The 25779-nt window shown below is 37.8% G+C and overlaps 1 protein-coding gene across 2 annotated transcripts in view; it reads right to left on the reverse strand.

Moving 5' to 3' along the window:
• Nucleotides 1-25005, reverse strand: part of DR1 (down-regulator of transcription 1) — a 28658-nt gene extending 3653 nt beyond the window's left edge. The window contains exons 1-3 of one of the 2 annotated variants that reach the window (XM_038541317.1): nucleotides 24650-24950; nucleotides 16395-16558; nucleotides 2268-2423 (exon numbers count right to left, since the gene is read on the reverse strand). In XM_038541317.1, the coding sequence (XP_038397245.1) occupies nucleotides 2277-2423; nucleotides 16395-16558; nucleotides 24650-24869 (531 nt within the window). In that variant the 5' untranslated portion in view covers nucleotides 24870-24950 and the 3' untranslated portion in view covers nucleotides 2268-2276. Of the gene's footprint in view, nucleotides 1-45; nucleotides 2424-16394; nucleotides 16559-24649 lie in introns of those variants that run through there. The other variant, XM_038541316.1, reaches the window with a different exon arrangement.
• Nucleotides 25006-25779: the final 774 nt, after the last annotated feature.

Consider the following 25779-nt stretch of genomic DNA (forward strand, 5'->3'; position numbering starts at 1 on the left):
TCTACTGAAAAACATAGATATATATCCAAGGAAATGGGGAAAATATTTACTAAACAATAACTTTATTTAAGAATCCTAAAGATTTGTTTCTCTCCCCACAAGATTTAAAAAATCTCAACAGACAGTATAGTGACTTTTAAAAGCTAAAAAATAAGCTAAAAGTAAAACCCTGCTTAATTAGCTTTGTTATGCCTATGTCCTAAGACTGTAAATTACAAAAGTACAAGTAAAACCACATTTTTTGAAATAACAATAAACAAAGGAGAAAGTCAGGTACTACATACCAGATGATCAAAATGTGTTTTGGGCCAAAGATTCTTGAAACTAGTAAAAATCTTAATAGAAATCTCCTGCTGCTAATCTGTGTAGATTATTAAATGTAAATACAATTTATAAAACACATCAGAATTTTATTGCTTGAAGAATACAGCATATGAAATCACAAGAATGTCAAAATGAAAAGTCACTAGGCTTCAAACATATAATACATTATCAGATGCAGTAAAATATTAATTAACCTGAACTCTGCATCAGGAAAAAAAAACAGTGTGGAAAAATATCTAAGTTGTTTACTTAAGAAACAGATAAAATAGAAAGTATAAGGATGTTACAGTACAAATTAGAAAAGCCAACACTTATTATTTCTTAGACTAGACTACCTTTGGTACTTAAACTTTAAAAAAACAACCCCTTCTACCTTGTCCAAAGCACTTCATGGATATAGTATCAACTTCAACTTAAAATATCCAGCAAAATTAACCTTTTTCATGGCATGGGGAAAGTGTATTTAATAAACGTATGCTAATATTTTACTTTTTCTAAAACTGCAAAATAAGATTAAGAAGTCTAATACTTATAAACTTTACTTTTTTAGTTCTTCAATTAAAATTGGAATCCTGGCAGCCACAATTTATTCTTGGGCTTGGTGAATATACAAATTTAAATGGTTTGGCAACTGACATAGGAATTTAGACTACTTTATACTATCTTTAGTGGCTTTTCCATTCTGTTTCCAAAATACAAACAATATGTCATTTCTTCAACACATTGGATTCCTGTAAAAATCACTACCATACTTTATTTATTAGAACCAAAGTAAAGCTTCTCCCTTTTAATGAGTAGATTGAAACTATTTACGTTTCATATACGGCTGATCAGTTACGACACACTTTCTTAAAATAAAACCAATCATTTTTAAAGCTATCACTCAATTATGATGGAGACAATGATGCCATTTCAAAAGGAAGCACTGGACACTCTAGGCCATCTAGTCAAGAAAATGTAAAAGTAATGCTAAAAACAAACAATAAGTAAACTATAACTACAAGTTAAATTACAAAAAAATCCCTCTTTTACAGTAAGCATGCTTATTAACTTTCATTTCTTTCCCCCAGCAAAGGTCTGAATATTCATGAATCTCCTTTAAACCAATGGAACCTAAGCAATTGTTTCACAAGGTCCAATAAACATGGATGGACTGAGCAAGTAATACTATTAACAATTATTGGAGTGAAATAGTAAGAATCATGACAGTCCTCAAAATTGGGTAGTCTTTGAAATGTAATAGTGTAGCTCAAGATGAATTATGCCATAATAAAACTGTAGTTTTCACTTCTACATAAAACAAAAACAAAATCAAAAACATAACCCACTGAATTTATACAACTATTGAACATACTCCTTGCTAGTTTTTGAATGTTTTGAGATTTTTTTAAACAAGTATATTTATCTGAGCATATATATTTATTGCCTATATATATATATATATATATACCCATTTTAAAAGACAAAAAATTCAGATACTACAAAACTGAACTCTTTGTTTTTTCACCAACCTGATCTAACATCTACTGCATCACACAACACCCTCCCCCCAATAATTTAAAATTCCCAATTTTTAGTTTAGTTAAAAGGGCAGAGGAAATGCAAATGCAGATTTAGAGTTTCTGTATAAATTTTACTGTATTTTATAAACTTGACGTTTTCTGTAACACTGTTTATTGATCAAATAAAGGACTCACTGCTATCTAAAATTTCATAAACACCATTAAAAATTCAAAATTGATATTATACTGAACCTTAAATTTTCAATAGTTCAAAGAGACAGTTTTTACATGAATAGCACACAATAGATGAAACTTAACAGCAGACATCCCTAGAATACCAATGGCAAGTCCACCAAGATGCATACAAAATTACAGATAAGCATTTCTTTCACTGTTTTCTTGTGCAGGGAAAAACATTTATAGAGGAAATAGAAACTCAGCTGGTAAATTTCAGATATCATCATCATCTTCTTCATCTTGAGAAGATCCTGCCTGGTTAGATGCACTGGCTGTGGCAGCAGCAAGCTGTGCTTGTTGAGCAGCTTGCTGCATTTGAAGCCATTCCTGCTGGGCCAATTCTGCTTGCTGCTGTCTAGCCTAAACACCAAAAACATAAAAACAAAGTTTTTTTTTTTAAATTCACAACATACTCACTTTGGTTAAATATAGATTAAGCCAATTACATACTTAGTTATCAAATTTGGATATTTTCCAACCACTATATAACTGTTACACATCTGGAGAATATGAACTCTTTAAGAAAATATAGTTAGACCATTGCCTCTCTGTCAGCTGAGGACAGTTTCCAAAACTTGGTTCTCTTACAGGCAGTACCCTTTATGCCACATAATTTTATGACCTTTGGTTCAACTGAAGTTGAAAGAGCTGGCAGAAAGATTTTTGGTTCCTTTCCTGCTTCTCATTCCTTTTGTTTTGATTCTTTTGTCCTCTCAACTTAAAATTAACACGTAAACATTTTTCAATCTAAAAATTATTTCTGTGGTTTAAAAGTTGTCTAGTACAGTACCTCTAACTCTTAAGTACTAATAAATATGAATGCAATAGCTACCTTGATGTGTGAGTTTCTTTTTTTAAGATTTTACTTATTTATTTGTTTGTTTAAGAGAGAAAGCACACACACACTCAAGCAGGGGGGAAAAGCAGAGGGAGAGGGACAAGCAAATTCTGCCCCAGCACGGAGCCCAGTGCAGGGCTCTAACCCACAATCCTGAAATCATGACCTGAGCCAAAATCAAGAGCTGAATGCTTAACTGACTGAGCCACCCAGGTGCTCCGATAGTTTGAGTTTCTCTTACAGTTCCCTACCCTAAATACACATTTCTCCTCTGAACCCCTGCCCCATAAATACATACACGTGTGTACACACATATATACCCTTCCCATATACATACTAGAGAAAAGGCACTTATCCAGAACTGAATTTAAGTGAGATAGTTAAGATCCATTCCTCTGATATATCCTCTCCACAACCATCAGAGAATTTTAGAAACTGGGGCACCTAGCTGGGTCAGTCAGTAGAGCATGCAATTCTTGATCTCAGGGTCAAGAGTTCAAGCCTCACACTGGGCATAGAGCCTACTTTAAATAAACAAATAAATAAGGCTTTATATTTTAAAGCTTTATTCTTAATAAAATAAGGAATTTTAGAAACTAAGATACACATATAGGCATTACACACACTGTTGCAACAGCTAAAAGCTCTTTCCCAATTTAATTTTATCTATTAGCTTTAGAAAAATCACACCAACAGGGAACGAATGAATCTGTTCCTGAATAGATCATATTGGATTCTACCAAAACAATGCTGTTTCTCCTTCTCTGCCTTTTCTCAGAATTGTTACTTAAGCCTGGCTCGTACCCGCCAATTCCGAGTTACCATTTAAAACAGAAATTAGTCTTTCTTGATCCTTCTAGGTCATATTGTACACTCTATTTCATATGCCATAATTCTCTATGCATTCTCATATCTACCTACTTTATTCTTTAATTATCTGAGCATGTATCTTTTTTCTCCACTAGCCTTGAGAATAAAGACTATTTTCATACTCTTTGTTGCATTCCCAACACATAGGCTCTGGTATTTTCTGAATGAATGTTTTGTGGGAAATGGTAGTACTCAGCATAATTCTAACATTAAGATTTTGCCCTGTATATTCCTGATTTTTCTTAATAATCTGTCTTGAATTTATTATCCAAACATTTCTAGAGGAGAATTCTAATCAGACCATCATTATACTTTAAAAAAATCATCTGTTACCAATTAAGTCCAATTTCTCAGCTTAGAGTTCAAGGTCCTCCAAATTACTGCCTGCCCAAATCTATCTCCCAAATCAATTTTTGTAATATGTACCTGGTACTCCAAAAAAATCTAGAACATAAAATGTTGCCCATATACACCATACCCTCCCCATTTTCACTACCTTATGCTGATATTCATTCTATTTGAAATTTCCTATTTTTCACCTATCGAAATTCCACTCTTCCTTCAAATTAAACTGAAATACTGGGGGGAGGAGCAAGATGGCGGAAGAGTAGGGTCTCCAAATCACCTGTCTCCACCAAACTACCTAGAAAACCTTCAAATTATCCTGAAAATCTATGAATTCGGCCTGAGATTTAAAGAGAGACCAGCTGGAATGCTACAGTGAGAAGAATTCGCGCTTCTATCAAGGTAGGAAGACGGGGAAAAAGAAATAAAGGAACAAAGGCCTCCAAGGGGGAGGGGCCCCGCGAGGAGCCGGGCTGAGGCCGGGGCGAGTGTCCCCAGGACAGGAGAGCCCCGTCCCGGAGGAGCAGGAGCTGCACCGACCTTCCCGGGGGAAAGGGGCTCGCGGGGAGTTGGAGCAGGACCCAGGAGGGCGGGGATGCCCTCGGGCTCCCGGGGACAGTAACAGCAACTGCGCGCCCAGGAGAGTGCGCCGAGCTCCCTAAGGGCTGCAGCGCGCACGGCGGGACCCGGCGGGACCCGGAGCAGCTCGGAGGGGCTCGGGCGGCGGCTCCGCGGAGGGGGCTGCGCGGCCCCGGGAGCAGCTCGGAGGGGCTCGGGCAGAGGAAGAGGCTCCGTGCGGAGGGGCCTGCGCGGTTCCAGGAGCAGCTCGGAGGGGCTCGGGCGGCGGCTCCGCGGAGGGGGCTGCGCGGCCCGGGAGCGCGAATCCACCAGCGCAGGCTCCGAAGCACAGGGCGCCGGGACACAGCCCAGGATCCCGCCTCCCCCGGGACAGGCAGAGGCCGGGAGGGCCCAGGACAGCAAGGACGCTCCTGCCCCAGCTGAGCAGATCAGCGGCCCCGCCCCGGAGCCTCCAGGCCCTGCAGACGGAGTTCCTGCCGGAGCTGAATCCAGGTTTCCAGAGCTGCCCCGCCACTGGGGCTGTTCCTCCTGCGGCCTCACGGGGTAAACAACCCCCACCGAGCCCTGCACCAGGCAGGGGCACAGCAGCTCCCCCAACTGCTAACACCTGAAAATCAGCACAACAGGCCCCTCCCCCAGAAGATCAGCTAGACGGACAACTTCCAGGAGAAGCCAAGGGACTTAAAGTACGCAGAATCAGAAGATACTCCCCGGTGGTTCTTTTTTTGTTTGTTTGTTTTTGTTTTTGTTTTTGTTTTTGTTTTGTTTTGCTTTTTGATTTGTTTCCTTCCCCACCCCCTTTTTTTTTTCTCCTTTCTTTTTCTTTCTCTTTTTCTTCTTTTTTTTTTTCGTTTTTTTTTCTTTTTCTTCCCTTTTTTTTTCTCTTTCTCTTTTCTTTCCTTCTTTCTCTCCTCTCTTTTTCTCTTTTTCCCAATACAACTTGCTTTTGGCCACTCTGCACTGAGCAAAATGACTAGAAGGAAAACCTCACCTCAAAAGAAAGAATCAGAAACAGTCCTCTCTCCCACAGAGTTACAAAATCTGGATTACAATTCAATGTCAGAAAGCCAATTCAGAAGCACTATTATACAGCTACTGGTGGCTCTAGAAAAAAGTATAAAGGACTCAAGAGACTTCATGACTGCAGAATTTAGAGCTAATCAGGCAGAAATTAAAAATCAATTGAATGAGATGCAATCCAAACTAGAAGTCCTAACGACGAGGGTTAACGAGGTGGAAGAACGAGTGAGTGACCTAGAAGACAAGTTGATAGCAAAGAGGGAAACTGAGGAAAAAAGAGACAAACAATTAAAAGACCATGAAGATAGATTAAGGGAAATAAACGACAGCCTGAGAAAGAAAAACCTACGTTTAATTGGGGTTCCCGAGGGCGCCGAAAGGGACAGAGGGCCAGAATATGTATTTGAACAAATTCTAGCTGAAAACTTTCCGAATCTGGGAAGGGAAACAGGCATTCAGATCCAGGAAATAGAGAGATCCCCCCCTAAAATCAATAAAAACCGTTCAACACCTCGACATTTAATTGTGAAGCTTGCAAATTCCAAAGATAAGGAGAAGATCCTTAAAGCAGCAAGAGACAAGAAATCCCTGACTTTTATGGGGAGGAGTATTAGGGTAACAGCAGACCTCTCCACAGAGACCTGGCAGGCCAGAAAGGGCTGGCAGGATATATTCAGGGCCCTAAATGAGAAGAACATGCAACCAAGAATACTTTATCCAGCAAGGCTCTCATTCAAAATGGAAGGAGAGATAAAGAGCTTCCAAGACAGGCAGCAACTAAAAGAATATGTGACCTCCAAACCAGCTCTGCAAGAAATTTTAAGGGGGCCTCTTAAAATTCCCCTTTAAGAAGAAGTTCAGTGGAACAGTCCACAAAAACAAAGACTGAATTGATATCATGATGACACTAAACTCATATCTCTCAATAGTAACTCTGAATGTGAACGGGCTTAATGACCCCATCAAAAGGCTCAGGGTTTCAGACTGGATAAAAAAGCAGGACCCATCTATTTGCTGTCTACAAGAGACTCATTTTAGACAGAAGGACACCTACAGCCTGAAAATAAAAGGTTGGAGAACCATTTACCATTCGAATGGTCCTCAAAAGAAAGCAGGGGTAGCCATCCTTATATCAGATAAACTAAAATTTACCCCAAAGACTGTAGTGAGAGATGAAGAGGGACACTATATCATACTTAAAGGATCTATTCAACAAGAGGACTTAACAATCCTCAATATATATGCTCCGAATGTGGGAGCTGCCAAATATATAAATCAATTATTAACCAAAGTGAAGAAATACTTAGATAATAATACACTTATACTTGGTGACTTCAATCTAGCTCTTTCTATACTCGATAGGTCTTCTAAGCAAAACATCTCCAAAGAAACAAGAGCTTTAAATGATACACTGGACCAGATGGATTTCACAGATATCTACAGAACTTTACATCCAAACTCAACTGAATACACATTCTTCTCAAGCGCACATGGAACTTTCTCCAGAATAGACCACATATTGGGTCACAAATCGGGTCTGAACCGATACCAAAAGATTGGGATTGTCCCCTGCATATTCTCGGACCATAATGCCTTGAAATTAGAACTAAATCACAACAAGAAGTTTGGAAGGACCTCAAACACATGGAGGTTAAGGACCATCCTGCTAAAAGATAAAAGGGTCAACCAGGAAATTAAGGAAGAATTAAAAAGATTCATGGAAACTAATGAGAATGAAGATACAACCGTTCAAAATCTTTGGGATGCAGCAAAAGCAGTCCTAAGGGGGAAATACATCGCAATACAAGCATCCATTCAAAAACTGGAAAGAACTCAAATACAAAAGCTAACCTTACACATAAAGGAGCTAGAGAAAAAACAGCAAATAGATCCTACACCCAAGAGAAGAAGGGAGTTAATAAAGATTCGAGCAGAACTCAACGAAATCGAGACCAGAAGAACTGTGGAACAGATCAATAGAACCAGGAGTTGGTTCTTTGAAAGAATTAATAAGATAGATAAACCATTAGCCAGCCTTATTAAAAAGAAGAGAGAGAAGACTCAAATTAATAAAATCATGAATGAGAAAGGAGAGATCACTACCAACACCAAGGAAATACAAACGATTTTAAAAACATATTATGAACAGCTATACGCCAATAAATTAGGCAATCTAGGAGAAATGGACGCATTCCTGGAAAGCCACAAACTACCAAAACTGGAACAGGAAGAAATAGAAAACCTGAACAGGCCAATAACCAGGGAGGAAATTGAAGCAGTCATCAAAAACCTCCCAAGACACAAGAGTCCAGGGCCAGATGGCTTCCCAGGAGAATTTTATCAAACGTTTAAAGAAGAAACCATACCTATTCTCCTAAAGCTGTTTGGAAAGATAGAAAGAGATGGAGTACTTCCAAATTCGTTCTATGAAGCCAGCATCACCTTAATTCCAAAGCCAGACAAAGACCCCGCCAAAAAGGAGAATTACAGACCAATATCCCTGATGAACATGGATGCAAAAATTCTCAACAAGATACTGGCCAATAGGATCCAACAGTACATTAAGAAAATTATTCACCATGACCAAGTAGGATTTATCCCTGGGACACAAGGCTGGTTCAACACCCGTAAAACAATCAATGTGATTCATCATATCAGCAAGAGAAAAACCAAGAACCATATGATCCTCTCATTGGATGCAGAGAAAGCATTTGACAAAATACAGCATCCATTCCTGATTAAAACTCTTCAGAGTGTAGGGATAGAGGGAACATTCCTCGACATCTTAAAAGCCATCTATGAAAAGCCCACAGCAAATATCATTCTCAATGGGGAAGCACTGGGAGCCTTTCCCCTAAGATCAGGAACAAGACAGGGATGTCCACTCTCACCACTGCTGTTCAACATAGTACTGGAAGTCCTAGCCTCAGCAATCAGACAACAAAAAGACATTAAAGGCATTCAAATTGGCAAAGAAGAAGTCAAACTCTCTCTCTTCGCCGATGACATGATACTCTACATAGAAAACCCAAAAGTCTCCACCCCAAGATTGCTAGAACTCATACAGCAATTCGGTAGCGTGGCAGGATACAAAATCAATGCCCAGAAGTCAGTGGCATTTCTATACACTAACAATGAGACTGAAGAAAGAGAAATTAAGGAGTCAATCCCATTTACAATTGCACCCAAAAGCATAAGATACCTAGGAATAAACCTCACCAAAGATGTAAAGGATCTATACCCTCAAAACTATAGAACACTTCTGAAAGAAATTGAGGAAGACACAAAGAGATGGAAAAATATTCCATGCTCATGGATTGGCAGAATTAATATTGTGAAAATGTCAATGTTACCCAGGGCAATATACACGTTTAATGCAATCCCTATCAAAATACCATGGACTTTCTTCAGAGAGTTAGAACAAATTATTTTAAGATTTGTGTGGAATCAGAAAAGACCCCGAATAGCCAGGGGAATTTTAAAAAAGAAAACCATATCTGGGGGCATCACAATGCCAGATTTCAGGTTGTACTACAAAGCTGTGGTCATCAAGACAGTGTGGTACTGGCACAAAAACAGACACATAGATCAGTGGAACAGAATAGAGAATCCAGAAGTGGACCCTGAACTTTATGGGCAACTAATATTCGATAAAGGAGGAAAGACTATCCATTGGAAGAAAGACAGTCTCTTCAATAAATGGTGCTGGGAAAATTGGACATCCACATGCAGAAGAATGAAACTAGACCACTCTCTTTCACCATACACAAAGATAAACTCAAAATGGATGAAAGATCTAAATGTGAGACAAGATTCCATCAAAATCCTAGAGAAGAACACAGGCAACACCCTTTTTGAACTCGGCCATAGTAACTTCTTGCAAGATACATCCACAAAGGCAAAAGAAACAAAAGCAAAAATGAACTATTGGGACTTCATCAAGATAAGAAGCTTTTGCACAGCAAAGGATACAGTCAACAAAACTCAAAGACAACCTACAGAATGGGAGAAGATATTTGCAAATGACATATCAGATAAAGGGCTAGTTTCCAAGATCTATAAAGAACTTATTAAACTCAACACCAAAGAAACAAACAATCCAATCATGAAATGGGCAAAAGACATGAACAGAAATCTCACAGAGGAAGACATAGACATGGCCAACATGCATATGAGAAAATGCTCTGCATCACTTGCCATCAGGGAAATACAAATCAAAACTACAATGAGATACCACCTCACACCAGTGAGAATGGGGAAAATTAACAAGGCAGGAAACCACAAATGTTGGAGAGGATGCGGAGAAAAGGGAACCCTCTTACACTGTTGGTGGGAATGTGAACTGGTGCAGCCACTCTGGAAAACTGTGTGGAGGTTCCTCAAAGAGTTAAAAATAGACCTGCCCTACGACCCAGCAATTGCACTGTTGGGGATTTACCCCAAAGATACAAATGCAATGAAACGCCGGGACACCTGCACCCCGATGTTTCTAGCAGCAATGGCCACTATAGCCAAACTGTGGAAGGAGCCTCGGTGTCCAACGAAAGATGAATGGATAAAGAAGATGTGGTTTATGTATACAATGGAATATTACTCAGCTATTAGAAATGACAAATACCCACCATTTGCTTCAACGTGGATGGAACTGGAGGGTATTATGCTGAGTGAAGTAAGTCAGTCGGAGAAGGACAAACATTATATGTTCTCATTCATTTGGGGAATATAAATAATAGTGAAAGGGAAAATAAGGGAAGGGAGAAGAAATGTGTGGGAAATATCAGAAAGGGAGACAGAACGTAAAGACTGCTAACTCTGGGAAACGAACTAGGGGTGGTAGAAGGGGAGGAGGGCGGGGGGTGGGAGTGAATGGGTGACGGGCACTGGGTGTTATTCTGTATGTTAGTAAATTGAACACCAATAAAAAAAAAAAATTTAAAAAAAAAAATTAAAAAAAAATAAAATAAAATAAACTGAAATACTACTTTTTCCATTAAGTTTTTTTCTGATTCCTAACTGTATCATTCGGGATCTAATCAAGAGATAGAAGTCACACTCGTTAGGACAGAGAGAAGGAAATATAAAGGATTGTTAACCAAGTATAAAGTTGGTAACTGCATCACTGAAAGGCAAGAAAAGAACACTGTGACATCGTGCAACTGGTAACTACCAAAAACAGTCACCATCCCTAAAACTAGGGCAACAAAGGAAGAGGGTGGAATTTTTAAAACTTAGAAGCTTAAAGGAACAATTTTTGGAACTGAAACTAAGACCTCTGAAGAAGGGGCACAGACTGTTAAAAAGCATCCCTGAGCTTGGTAGAGGCCCCCAAGGTTTGAGAACCACATCCCTGAGGTAGAGGGTGAATGTTTAGGCTGGTTCTGTAAGTATTAAAGAAACTGCAAACTGGATCCAGTTCCTGCTATAGGAAAAAAACTGATGCAGCCAGGGTGAAAAAGTACTGGTAGGTTGGTGAAAGGTGCATGAAGCCAATAGGAAGTACAAGCGAGGACTCCAAATGCTGCCCTCCTCCTCCAGCCTGGCAATCTTCCTCTAGGATCCCCTACTGGCAGCAGAGTCTAATAAAGTCCTCAAGAAAAGCAGAAATGTGGTTTGCTGAGTACTAGGCTTGGTCACAAACCAAAGAATAGAAAAGTGGGTTTCAGGCTGAGAAAACTGTTTAGTAACTGGTACATGCTGTTTTTTTCTTTTTAAAACTTTTAATAAACATAACTATGCTTACAAAAATACACTCATATTGGGTAACAGAATGCAATAGAAGTTAACTCACCCTACTCAATTTGGACCAAAAACTTAGTATATAGTCTAAGCTTCAAAGAAAAAAAAAAGGTTTAAATTTTGGTTTATCTTTTACCTACTACAAGTGTATATAAAAGATTCTCCATCAAATGCTACTAAAGCAAATGCAACAAGAACCTTAAGAAATTAACCTTTGGTATGTCTCAAAAAAACAACTGTGCTGTGTTTATAAAATTGGTGCCTCAAAACATTGTAATGTTTCAATGCCAGTTTACAAAGTTCAATGTTTTATGTTGAAAAGGGTGGGGAGAGCCTATGTACACATGTGAAAATGTAAAAGCTATCCAATTTAGTTAATATTGTATGCAGATCACAAATCCACACAAACCAAGATTCAGACGATTTCTTGAGTTTGAATTAACACTATCAGCTTGGTTCATCTGCTGAGGTCAACAAGAAAACTGCATACTAAGCGGTTTTTCTGAGTTATGCAAAAAAGAAAATGAAGTTTCTTCCCCAGCTTTTCAGTCCAGACCTGATACTAAACTAGAGGCAAGGTATTCCTTCCATTGTCAACATTCATAAGGAGACATGTAATGAGGTCTGCTTGGGTTTAATTTTTTTTTTTTAAGACTTTATTTATTAGAAAGGGACAGAGAGAGCAGAGGAGCAGGGGGAGGGAGAAACAGGCTCCCTGCTGAGCAGGGTGCCAGATGTGGGGCTCAATCACAGGACCCTGAGATCATGACCTGAGCAGAAGAAAGAAGAACGACTCTTAACCAAATGACCCACCCAGATGCCCTTGCTTGGGTTTATATTTCTATTACCATTCACATGCAAAATAACTGGCACACTCTTACACCGCCAAAATCTAATGTGATGTCTCCGTACTTGCGATCTCTTATATCTTCCTCATGAAAGTAATTAGCCTCATTATAGTTGTCAGTGTATCTATATCATACCTCTCCTACAAGCAAAAACTTTTTTTGTTTAGAACATCAGAAACCATGGGGATCCCTGGGTGGCTCAGCGGTTTACCGCCTGCCTTCAGCCCAGGGTGTGATCCTGGAGTCCAGGGATGGAGTTCCACATCGGGCTCCCCGCATGGAGCCTGCTTCTCCCTCTGCCTGTGTCTCTGCCTCTCTCTTTCTTGAATAAATAAATAAATAAAATCTTTAAAAGAAAAGAAAATAGAAACCAGATATTCTGATCACTACTTTCATCCATTTTTATTTAAAAAGTATGGATAATAGGTATTCTAACATACAGGCAGATTTGCTTTTATGGCAGGAATTACAAAACAGACTACAAAACAGACTAAGAGGGATGCCTGGTTGGCTCAGTAGCTGAGCGTCTACCTTTGGCTCAGGGCGTGATCCCAGAGTCCTGGGCCTATGTCCCTCTCCTCTGTCCCTCTGCCTATGTCCCTGACTCTCTCTGTGTGTGTCTCTCATAAGTAAATAAATAAAATCTTTTTTTTTTTTTTTTAAGATTTTATTTATTCATGAGAGACACAGAGAGTGAGGCAGAGACACAGGCAGAGGGAGGAGCAGGCTCCATGCAAGGAGCCAGACGCGGGACTCCATCCCGGGTCTCCAGGATCAGGCCCTGGGCTGAAGGCGGCGCTAAATCGCTGAGCCACCCGGGCTGCCCCAAATAAAATCTTAAAAAAAAAAAAAAAAAAAAACAGACTAAGAGTGATTCATGAAAAACATTTTAAGAGTTCATAAGAAATTACCGAGCAAACCAAATATTTTAATTTAATAAATCAAAAATATCTACTCAGGGCCTTAATCAGCTATAAATATGTACAATTTCATAACAGAAAAAAATTCAAATAACTTCAAGTCTCTACACAGGTTTTATTGCAAAAGGTGCTTGATCTCGTACTTTATTCAGTGATCTGCAACGACACATACTGATTACAATTAAAATTTAACTGACTTTTATACCATGGCCCCATATTAGCAACCATACTTTTCTGTCTGGACATAAAAACATTCCCGTGCCTTTAAAATCTTTGTTGACTGATAAATTTTATTTATATTCATTTTCACAAATTAAAATTCTCAGTGGTATTTTTTCTAATTTCCTTATTTACTCTTGCTTCTCATCCAATGTACCCCAAGTATTTTTTTTCTAAAATGGGGAGTGTGAGAGAGAGCAGGCATATACTTCCTAATTCATTTCTTCTTTTGGAGATTTTCATTATGTCTTAAGGTTCTCACTCCCAAGTACTAAAATGACTCATTTATAATGTACAGTTAACCTTTCTTTCAACATATTAATGGTTCCCCCTTTCCAAATATTTGTTGCTAACAGCTGAAAGACAGCTTCAAATGAGGCTATTTTATTCATATTTAAAATAAAGTCTAAAAGATGAAATGAAACTGATGAAATAAATGCTATATTTACTTAACAGTTCCTTTCAAATTTAGGACTAAGTACTTTGTACTCTAGGGAAGAAATACTAGATAGGTGCTATAATTTTACCCTTTTGCTGATTTTCCTCCCAAGAGCAAAGAAATACTAAGAGATTTTCACTCCATAGATGAGGGCAAGGAGAAAAGGAAATAAGGAAGAGGAAAAAACAGATGACAAAGACAGAAAAATAAAGACAGATTTGGCAGACAGTCAATTATTTCTTTCATTCTTCTTTCTGCCTTCAAAAGGATAACAAGGCATGTTCCACTTAAAAGTTCCAAAATAAATTTAAGCAGACAAAAGGTGGCTAGAATATTAGCATGGTAATGTAGAAAGAGCAAGTTTTAGAGTCAGAGGATATAAGTTTTAAACTTAAGACTCCAACACTTTCTAACTATATGAACTTACTTGTTTTATTTAACTCAATCAATCCTTTCCAGTCAACTAAGCTCCAGAATAACAAGAACCATGTCTCTTCTGTATACTATTATAAGCCTACTAGCATTTAGCACTATGTCTGGTAAGTAGTGAGGACTTCAGTAAATAACTGTAGAAAAAAATGCATGAATGATCTCATGCAAGTTTCTCCATCTCTTAGTCTGTTTCTTAATGTGTAAATAGGTATAATACTTATTTATTTTATTCATATTTATAAAAGCTCTGCAAAGTATGTAAAGTATCTAGCAGAATATCTTTTTCCTTTCAACAAATATCTAATTTGGGGGGGACCTGGGGAGCTTAGTCAGTTAAGCATCTGACTCTTGATTTTGGCTCAGGTCATGATCTCAGGATTGTGAGATAGAGCTCCACACTCTCATGGAGCCTGTAGAAGATTTTCTCTCTCCTCTCCCTCTGTCCCTCTCCATCCTTTCTCCCTCTCTTAAAAAAAAAAAAAAAAAAAAAATCTAATTTGAAACTCTCTAGGTGATCTGCAATAGCAGAGCATCAATAAATGATAGCCATTAGTTTATCTTCATCTTTTTTTGTTACCTCATATTCATATGGATTATAAATTGTTTGCTTGTGTTCATGCCTGCTTCAAAAGCTTTTAGTAACTCTTTAGTACTTATAGGTTATTGGGAGGATTAAGAAAATACAGGTAAATTACTTGGCAACATGATTAACACATGGTTAGAACTCAATAAATGTTAGTAAACTTCTATTTTTCTTATTAGTTTAAATAGTTTTTAGTGTCTAGTGCCTGATAACACAAAATTTGAAAGGTTTTTGATTCAAACTCAAATGATTGTTATTATTAAAAGAGATCAGGTATAGCACAAATCTGGAAGAAATTACCTAAAATGATACTTCCTCATTCTAATAGTAATTAGAGTAACTAACGGGTTGGAAATCTCACCTTTTCTATTCAACCAAAACTGTTACAATTTCAAATGAGAGGCCAAAACTTAGTGGGGAAAAAAGAACTTCATCCTCTTCCTTCCTTTTTTTTAAAAATAGAGGAATATTAAAAAATAAATAAAATAGATTATTATATTAACATATATAATATTAACACTCAGTGCTAATCCTTCACAAACTGGTAATTAGAACTATTTTTTTTTTAAGATTTTATTTTTCATTTATGAGAGACACACAGAGAGGCAGAGACATAGGCAAAGGGAGAAGCAGGCTCCATGCACGGAGCCCAATGTGGGACTCTATCCTGGAACTCCAGGATCCCACTCTGGGCCAAAGGCAGAGATGCTCAACTGCCGAGCCACCCAGGTGTCCCGGTAATTAGAACTTTAATAAGCCCCTCCAAAAGAGTTTTCTCCCTTTCTCTACTCTATTGGCCCTTCAAATTTTTTTAGAATTAGAGTATTTGTTTTAAAGGTGTGTTAAAAACCTAACTTTTTAAGATTTTATTTATTTATTCATGAGAGACACAGAGATAAAGAGAGAGAGAGGCAGAGACATTGGCAGAGAGAGAAGCAGGCTCCATGCAGGGAGCCTCATGTGGGACTTGATCCCAGGTCTCCAGGATCATGCCCAGAGCCGAAGGCGGTACTAAACTGCTGAGCCACCTGGGCTACCCTTAAAAACCTAACTTAACCATAAAATAGATGTTTATCAAAATTTCCTCATATGTCACTCATTATAAAATTTGCTATATTATTTTCTCTCCAGTCTATCACTATAAATTTTAAGAATGTTTAGGTATACTCTTCAGGCTTTTAAATGGTCATTTTGACTGCAAAAAAATTCAAAGTAAAAATCTCAGTAGTTATTTGGAGTTATTCTCCTCAGCAAACAGGTTGCTGTATTTACTTTTACATGAAGTAAATAACTGGCCAAATGGAGTCAAACTGGTTAGATCTAAACATCAGACTCTATGATCAAATAATCAGCCACAGAAAGAAAATCCTCTGGGTATATATGTTGATTTAGGAAATGATTTCAGAAAGGAAAAAAGAAAAAAAGATCTCAGAAACCAGTATGATTTCTGTTAGCAAACAAGGTAGAATTCAGATGAAAATAATTTAGAATGCATTACTTACTTTTGCAAATAACTCTTGTTGCTGTCTTAATAACTCTTCTTCAGGGATGCCAAGGTTTTCCAAACGAGAACTGGCCTTTCTTCTTTTTAATGCTACAGTCTTGCATTCTTGTAAGACTTCCTTTACTTCACTGATATAAGAGCCAAAGCCCAAACTTTCTAGTGCTAGGGAAATGAAAATAGGAAAACATGAAAGAGTGATAAAACTCAGTTTTTCCCCCTTCTATGGAACATTAAGATTTTGTGGGGTTTTTTTTTTGGGGGGGGTGCTGTCTTCTAATAATTTTACCTATTTTATTATATTTGCAGAACAATTATCTGAAAGGCTAAATCAAAACATTTTATCAACTTTAATATAAAATTGCAAATTAGGTAAAACTTGAAAACATCGAATAGCACAGGGCTTTACTTTTCCTTTTCTTTCTGACCAATTTTTTAAAAACCAACGCATTTCCTGTGGAAAAAGAAAAGTTCAAAGTAAGAACATGTCCGTTTAGTAAGAAAACATTTTTCCTGTATCACTCATAGTAAATCAAACATCATTAACTCAGTCAATTTTTCAAAGAATACAAAAAAGCTAATATTGGAATCTATTTGTTAATAACATATTTTGTGCCATTTGGCTTAGAAAAAGTAAGCTAGCGACACACGTTCTAAGTTTTAGTAGGATAGTATGAAAGGATAGATAAGTTCTTTTGTATAATATACCAACAGGAAACTATTTTTAGCAAAGACACTCAGACTGCCAAGTCTAAGAAATACTGGTGGAAATAACTTATAAAATTCAACATTTATATTCAGCCAGCAAGTTTCCCTTGAAAATAAAACTTAACAGGAAGCACTATAAAAACACTTCAAGTGATGTGCCAGAAAACGGATAAAGGTAGACTCTAAGGATAGAAGCATCAACAAAAAATTCTCTATTTTTTCATATTTAGAAAGAAAATTTTACAATGATGCACTTTCTAAATGCCTTCTGTAACCAAGACAAAGCATTAAGTTTCCTTTTGGCTCACAGTAATTGAAATTATATTTTATAGTTTTCTGTTAACTAATGCCCCAAAAGGCATTTTTGTTTTTTGACCCACTGATGAAATACAGGTTGTAAAAAAACACCTATATTCCATAGTAAATTCATAGTAAATGAATTTAACTTAGTTCATCAGTTCTTATAGTTTTTCGACAATTATGATGAACCAGACTGCCCTCAGTAAAGATGCCCTGAATTCTAACTTCAGTGATTTGCTCTTCAGGGAGAATACCAAATATATCTTTAAAGGTACACATTCCCTCCTGTGTAAGCTGTGGGTTTTAAGACATTTTGAAATGGTTTATAACTTTAATTACTACAAATATTTAGCTGTTTGAATCAACCTTCTTTAGAAATAATCTGATGCCAAAAAGCAGAGTACTATTACTTGAATTTTAATTATATTAACTTACTGCCCCTCTTCACCCACCCAAAACACTTCAGTAATGCATTACTCTGAGTTCTAGATATCAAATTAACGACCACTTAATTCTTGGTGGCATAGTGGAAAATTAAGCGAAGATTAGGTAGCCTGCATTTTTTTCTTTGAATTGACAGACTAACTACTAAGTGTCAGTGATAGAAGCCAAAGTTGTTCTTTTATTCTTTTTTAAAGCATGAACATACAGTATATTTTAAGTAATACTGCAGGAGACAATACCAAAAGAAACCAAGAATGGCTTATTATTTCCTCCCACATCCCCAAAAAAGTCTTATTTCCTTAGTGTACACCAAGTTTCTCCAGGATCTAGCCCCACCTATCATGCCAGCTTTATTTCTGCCATTAAATCCCTGCACACTTATGCTAAATCTGACAGCTCAATGTTTCCCAGCAACATCAGTTTCCCACATTCATGCTGATGGTAATGCATTCATGGTTCAAATCAAACTCCATCTTCAAATTAAGCTTGCCTGATTCTCCTAGACAGAAGTAATTTCCCCCTTGTAAAATCAGGTAGGTATCTTAGAATTTGAAATTTGGCTGTCAATATATTCATATAAATTGGATACACTACTTCATATCTCTAAGCTTCAGTATTCCTTCTCTGAGAACAACATCTATTTCATATCTTCTTAAAACATATGCAGTATAGCGGTATATACTTAGGCAGGGCCTAAGGCTTCCAGAGACTGATCCCAGTTCTGCCTCCTATCAGCTGTGTGACCCTAGATAAGTTCCTTCATCTCTGTGCCCCTAAAACAGGAATAAAAGTACCAATATCTCATCAGATCAGGTTACTGTGAAGAATAAATTAATTAACATAAACAAAGAGCTTAGAACAGAAGATGGCCCATAGAATGAGCAAAATAAAGTACTATATTGATTGTTTTTAGGATTGTAGGAATCAACAAGTAATCTAAGGCATTTAACAGTGTCTGACCCCTAAGATTCGCTTAAATACTTGGACTATGTATTATGCATCTTTATTTTTTTTCTTACATTTAAAAGAGTGCCCTACCAAAAAAATTTTTAGATTTTAAAAAATAAAAGTGCTTTGATAAGTGTACAGGACCGAAATAAATGTATTATCACACTAAATTCAAGTTGAACAAATATATTTGTAATATAAGATTAAATTTATAAAATTAACAAATCAACACAATGGAGACAACTCTTCAAAACATCATGAATTACTAGACTAGCTAGACATAAAAAAAAAATCCAATCCAAACTACCTTTTGCCACGGACGGCTTGAGTGAAAAATTAAAAACAACTCACTTTTAAAAACATCTAAGCTTGAGAATACTGCTTTCAAAAATTTGCAAGTGAATCCAAAGTTAATATTATTTAAAGAGTTGTCATACACAAATCAGTACTCTCAGTAAAATGGCTCAACAGGAAGAGCCATAAACTTAATTTTAAAAACTACATTGACTTTAATCCAAATTTTAAATACACTTTGGCTAACAGCGATAAGTGGTTATAGTATCTTCTAAACAAGGAGATATTTTATATCATTTGCTACCATGTAGTAATAATCATTCCCATTTTATACAAAGGAGAATCTTAAAGGATAAGGGAAATGATTCATAGGCAGGCCATTATTTGCAGTGGTGCAGGTTATTCAGTGCACAACACCACCATATCTAAGGTGGGCCATTCCTACTGTAAACAAAGATTTGTATATTATGGCACTTTACTGGCAGATGGTAGAAAAGGTTTTAAAGGAAAAAATGCCTTTTTCTAGTTTGTGTAAAGAGACTTAATAGACTGGATGGCCTTGATTTTAAGGATCTCAGAGTAAAAGCCAAAAAAGAAAAATAATCTTTAGAAAATCGGTGGGTAAAACACATACATCACTTGCTCCTCAGAGGTCTATATGCTACCCTCTGCCATGTATTTTAAAACTATACACAGAAAATAAATAAATAAATGAATGAATGAATGAATGAATAAATAAATAAATAAATAAATAAAACTATACACAGAAAAGTACATGGTATGTTAGGGGGAAAAAAATACTTGGTACATTTTTCAATTTGAAAGACAGATGTTAACAAAAGAACCACTTTAAAAAAAAAATTAAAACATCCCCACAGCAAAAATAATTTTAATATAGCCTGATCTTATTTTAAGAAAGAAGCCTGATATTATCTTATAGTTTTGTTATAACAAGACTTTGTGTGACTTACTTTTGTACTTCAAATGTATAATGCAGGGTTTTCATTAAAAAATTAAAATACTAAAACAGCATTCTCAAATTTTTCTAGTTTCCTTCTGTTTATATGTTAAGGGAAGGGGGAGTGAGGTAGTTCACTTAAATACATTAAGAGGATGATATAGGCCAATGTGACTTCTTGGCTCATTAGCCTGGCAAAGGTTTCTGAAGACCCTTAACCATGTCCTTTCTGGATCACTATTACTGGGAATCTGGGACAAAAATGAGAGACTGATGGCAGAGCAGGAAGCATATATCATCTGTCTTTATATTCTTAGCTGTATCTAACACAGTGCCAAGTACCTAGTAGTATTCAAAAGTAATTACTCGGTGGTAGAAGGAAAATAAATAGATATATCAGTTTTAAGGAAAATGATAAAATCCTAACTTGAAAAGAACTTGATTATGTGATAAATGGTACAATGCTATATACCTCTGTATCCCTCTGGAAAAAATATCAGTATGCATGATTATTTAGGTAATACAATCTCATTCTTATTCTGATTATTATTACAACTTCTCTGCAACCACTCAGATTCTATGATTTAAAAACTACTTCACATCCACTTTCTAAAATAGACTGTGGTTTAGGATTTTGAACAAAGCTACTCAAACTGTGGTTCATGGACTTGTGCCAGAATTGCTTATAATGGTCTGTGATGGCTTAAGTATGGAAATCCAAGTAAGCATTTTGGAACCTTCACAGCAAAACTGTAACTATGTGGGGTGATGGATGTGTTAGCTGACCTTTTTTGTGGTATCATTTCACAGTATATACATATATCAAATCACTATGCTGTACACCTTAACCTTACACAATGTTACGTCAATTATTTCTCAATAAAGCTAGGAAAAAAGGAAACTTCATAGCAACTTGACCGTTATTTTATATCTATTGAATCTAACAACAAAAATTGAACTTTTATTTATGTCTTTTTTAATTTTGTTTTTCTAGTGATTCATTTTTATTATATTTCACAAAAGTACCAGTGTGAGAAGAACTGGAATTTTAAAAAATCCTTCAACATAGATAGCTTGGAGAACACAACTGCTAAAACAGCAAACCTTCAGAGACTTTTTCAAGCTTTCATTACTTTCAGTTACTATTATTTTAAATGTGGGGTGGGGGGATGTAGGAGGAGGTTAAAAATGCAAAAAAATAATATCACTTAAAATATCCTTATTTATACTTTGGCTTTACAGATGGCATCATGCTTTAAGATTAAACCTAACAGACATGTTTTAATCAGTACCATTACACATTTAAAAAACTGTTATTTATTACAGCATATCATGGAAGATTCTCAACCTTGATTAATTCTCAATAATTGCAAGTGATACCTGAAACAATTAGGTATTATTTATACATAAAAGAGGAAACCTTTCATAAATGTGCATAAGGCCAAACACTTTGCAGTGTAGAACTTGTCACTCTTAAACTCTCAATGTTAGTTCTTTCCATAATACAACAGAATGTTAAAACTCATTTACAAATATGTGTTCACAGAGGTGTCTGGGAGGCTCAGTCCTTAAGCATCTGACTCTCCATTTTGCGCAGGTCATGATCTCAGGGTCCTGAGATCAAGCCCTGTATCAAGGCTTGAGATTCTCTCTCTCCTCATCTCCCTCTGCTCACTGTCCCCCCCAACCCCCCCAACCTTCTGTGCTCACTCTCTCTCTAAAATAAATAAATAAACCTTAAAAAAGAAAGAATATGTGTTCAGGGAAACCAGAAATGAAAATAAAAGGAACACCTTTTACAGCTTAGAATTGCTTTGTGTATCTGTGATCCTCATTACCAAGTTCACTTTCTTAAACTCAAAATAAGCATAACATTTAGAAATTTTAAAAAATTTAATGACTTCAAAGATTTATTGGCAAGAAGATTATTTTGACTTTAGTAACTTGCATTTTACAGAACTGCCCAAAATGCTTACTTTGCTCTGACAAGGTAAAGCAAAGTAGCAAGGGAAAAATGACATGTCTTAAAGCAAAATCTAGTTCATTAAACTTACTACTCAAAAATCTGAACTTCAACATGTGAGATTCATACAACTTTATTTTTTTTAATTTTTTTTTAAGATAACCCATCCAGGTTTCTTTTTTTTTTTTTTAATTTTTATTTATTTATGATAGTCACACAGAGAGAGGGAGAGGCAGAGACACAGGCAGAGGGAGAAGCAGGCTCCATGCACTGGGAGCCCGACGTGGGATTCGATCCAGGGTCTCCCGGATCGCGCCCTGGGCCAAAGGCAGGCGCCAAACTGCTGCGCCATCCAGGGATCCCTCATACAACTTTAAATGTACTAATTATTCCATTTGGATACATCCTACATACCAAAATAATTAATGCTTACAAAAAGCATAAAAAATGTTGTAACTTCCATGTTTTTGCAAGCTTTCCAGGGTTAATCTGTAAAATACATTTTTAACACTTTTTAAAAATATATATACATTTTTTAAAAATGTAACCACTCAAGACAAAAATTCTTTAAAATGATTACGCAATGTGAGATTAACATAAGATTATAAATGTATAAATTTTATTCCCCTAACTGGAGAAGAATTTGGGGCAAAAATGGTAGGTCCTTTTCTACTTAACAGCAATGTTACCAAAAAAAAAAAAAAAAAAAAAAAGGGTAAATTTATAAGACTAAAACAGGTCAATGGATGATTTTTTAAGAAAATTAATCAATCATCCCCAGTACACAAAGGAAAATGAAAATGCTTTCACTGGAACTTTCTGACTCACATCTTAAACTGAATTTAGCATATTCCAAAGTTGAGCTAGTTAGCATACTGCTCACTACAGCTGCACTTTTATTCCATCATGTCAATCAGAAATCTAAATATATCCCAGAAAAGAATAAACTACCCAAGAAGACAGACCGTAATGTGTTATTAGATTTTTGGAATAATCCCCACTTCTGTGTTGTAAACAAATGTTTAAGCACATCCTTTAGAAATCTTGTGCAATTTTCATTAGAAAGGCAATGTTGATAAAAGATTTTTTCTTTTTTACGAGTTGTAAGAGGAAATTACAGCTATCTGTGTTGGATAACCTTATGAAAGACTTATGACAATAGTACACACAATGTAAAAATAAAACACGAAACAAAAAATAGAGAACTTGACTTTCATTGTACTTGCCAGAGTGTTCAGCACACCAAACAAGTAGAAAACACTGGCTTTAAAATCAAACATGGTTTTTCCTAGAGATTTTTTTTTTCTCCTCATGTACAGGAATGGAAATGGCAGAGTATACTTAAATCTATCTTCCACACATCATTAAGGACCAAAAATGAATCATTTCTTTTGTCAATACTGATAGTAAAATATTGGAGATGGTAAATACGAGCAGATGTGTTCTCTACTTCAGAATAACAGGAAAGTCACCTCTAAAAAGTTAAATTATAAATTTAAGAATAATTATAAATTTAAAAATTATAAAAAATAAATGCCCACTAATATGATTAAAATTAATCATTTTTTCTGACTTCAAAAGCAATCAAAAAATTTTTAGATTTTAATTGAATTATTATAAAAGGCAAATTACCGCCTCAAATTGAATGCAACTTTCCCATAAGAGCATATGTGCTCTCAAAACATTATGACTAGTAAATATGTCTCCCTAGCCTGAAACAAACCATCAGAATGTGGTCCCCCACGTCCTTACTATTGGACTAAATCCTTTCCAAGATAAGAAAGGGTTGAAACTTCCAAAAATGCTGTTCAATAAAAGCTTAAGTGTATACAGCTAAATGGGAAAGGCAGCAAGAAAGGACAGAGAAATGTTCCATGAAAAATATCTTTTACAACCTTTCAATCCAAGCTTTAAAAATTTATCTCCATAGAGCAAAGCAAGCTACACAAAAGAAAAAAACTACGAAAGAAAGTGAAAAAAGAAGGAAAGAGGAAAGAAGACTGGTTAACATGGTAGGACCACTAAACCATTTTTAAAGCAGAAAACATACTGTCTTTATTCAACATCACCAAACTTTACAACGTTGAACACATTTATGTTAAGAATTCTTTTACTCGTGTGTTCAGAAAATTCATCTTTTCTTCTACATTGCTGAAAAGACCGCATGGGGAAGGGGTGCTGTCTCCACTCATCCTTGGAAGTTCCCGTGTGATTTTTCCTTTTCCAAGGGATAACTCTCTGTGTTCCTTTCTCAGTTGTTGTGATCGAAGGTTCCACTTTAGGCAGACAATTTCTCAGTCGTCACGTCTAGGTTCCACTTTAGGCAGGCATGCAGGCAAAATTCTTGTTGCTTCGGCTTACCTGGCCGTCAACCGAGACAATTAATACTTTATCCCTGGAGGATGTTGGCTGACCTAAACGCTTGCCATCCTTACGTGTATTCGCTGGATGAAAAGCACCACCACGAGAATACTACCCAGGAGTTTCTCAAGGCATCGGCTGCTTCCATGCCCGCGTGGCTTTTTCGTCTGCCAGTACTTATGTAGGGGAGAGGAATGAAGGCTTTGACGTGAATGGGTCCCGCAACTCGCGGGCTGTCCCCGACCCTCGCTTAAACAAAACCCCCACACGTACCACTTACCTTGTATGACATGCTCAGGTGAGATGGTCTTCTTTTCCGACTTGTTGCAAATCTCATTAGCTTCAGAAGATATAAGGTGAATGAATTCAGTGCAGCAGTTCACCACCAGCTCCCGGGCATCGTTGGCCACCCGGACGTTGGGGAGAGTCTCTTTGATCATCTTATTGATAGCAGCTCTAGGTATAGTGAGATCATCATCGTTGCCGGACGAGGAAGCCATCGTAGCTCCCTCTCGCGCGCGCCCCGACTTTTAAAAACTCCCCAGCTCTAGTCCACTATTCCGCGAAGAATTTTCAAAAGGCTGCCCTCAAAAGTGTGATCCCAGGAGCGCGGAGAATGAAGGGGGGTGGGGGTGGGGGTGGGGGGTAGGGAGGAGCCGGTTCGTGAGGGTGGGGAACACCCGTGTGAGAGATTTTTTAGGGCGAGACCGGGAAGGAGGTCGGGGTGCTGAGGATGGTCGGGGCAGCGCTGTCCAGGTCGGAGAGAAAGCCAAGGTGGTCCGGAAATGTGAGCACTGGGGAACCACCTTCGTGTCTCCTCCGAGGAGCGGGCGCTGTCGCCTAACCGGTCCCCAACCGCGCCTGAGGAGAGGCAAGGTCCGGGGCACTGGCCTCACCGCGGTACCGGGCAGCCACCCAGCGGGCTGGGCGCTACAGAGCCGGAGCCCCAGCTGCCGCCGCCGCCAGCAGCCGCTGCCGCCGCCTCAGCCAAACCATCCTTCAGACACCCGCGCCGCCGCCTCACAACATGTCGGCCGCAGCCGCTGCGGGAGCCGTGGCGGCCGCCCGGGAACGAGTACGGACAGAGCCGGGCACCAGGGGAGCGACAGTAGCGGCCGCCGTGGCCGTTTAGCCCGAACGCAGATCGTGGAAGCCGAAGCCGCGGCAACGGTGGTCCCTCCAGAGGCCAAGGAAGAAGGTTTGCTGGAAGCCTCTCCCGACACCCTTTGCGCTACCGGAAGCCTCACCCCCCCTCCGGCCCCCCCTCTCCCTCGCAGACCGACTTCCGGGTGTGGCTGCAGCCCTTCCCCCACCCGCCCGCGGCGGGAACGGTCCGGCCTCCCCGCCTGCGGCTTCCGCCTGCCGTCGTCTCTGCACGCGCCCGGGGACCCTGCCCCTTCGCGGGGAGCG

The sequence above is a fragment of the Canis lupus genome, chromosome 6, assembly GCF_011100685.1.
Source record: "Canis lupus familiaris isolate Mischka breed German Shepherd chromosome 6, alternate assembly UU_Cfam_GSD_1.0, whole genome shotgun sequence".
NCBI classification, from domain to species: domain Eukaryota; kingdom Metazoa; phylum Chordata; class Mammalia; order Carnivora; family Canidae; genus Canis; species Canis lupus.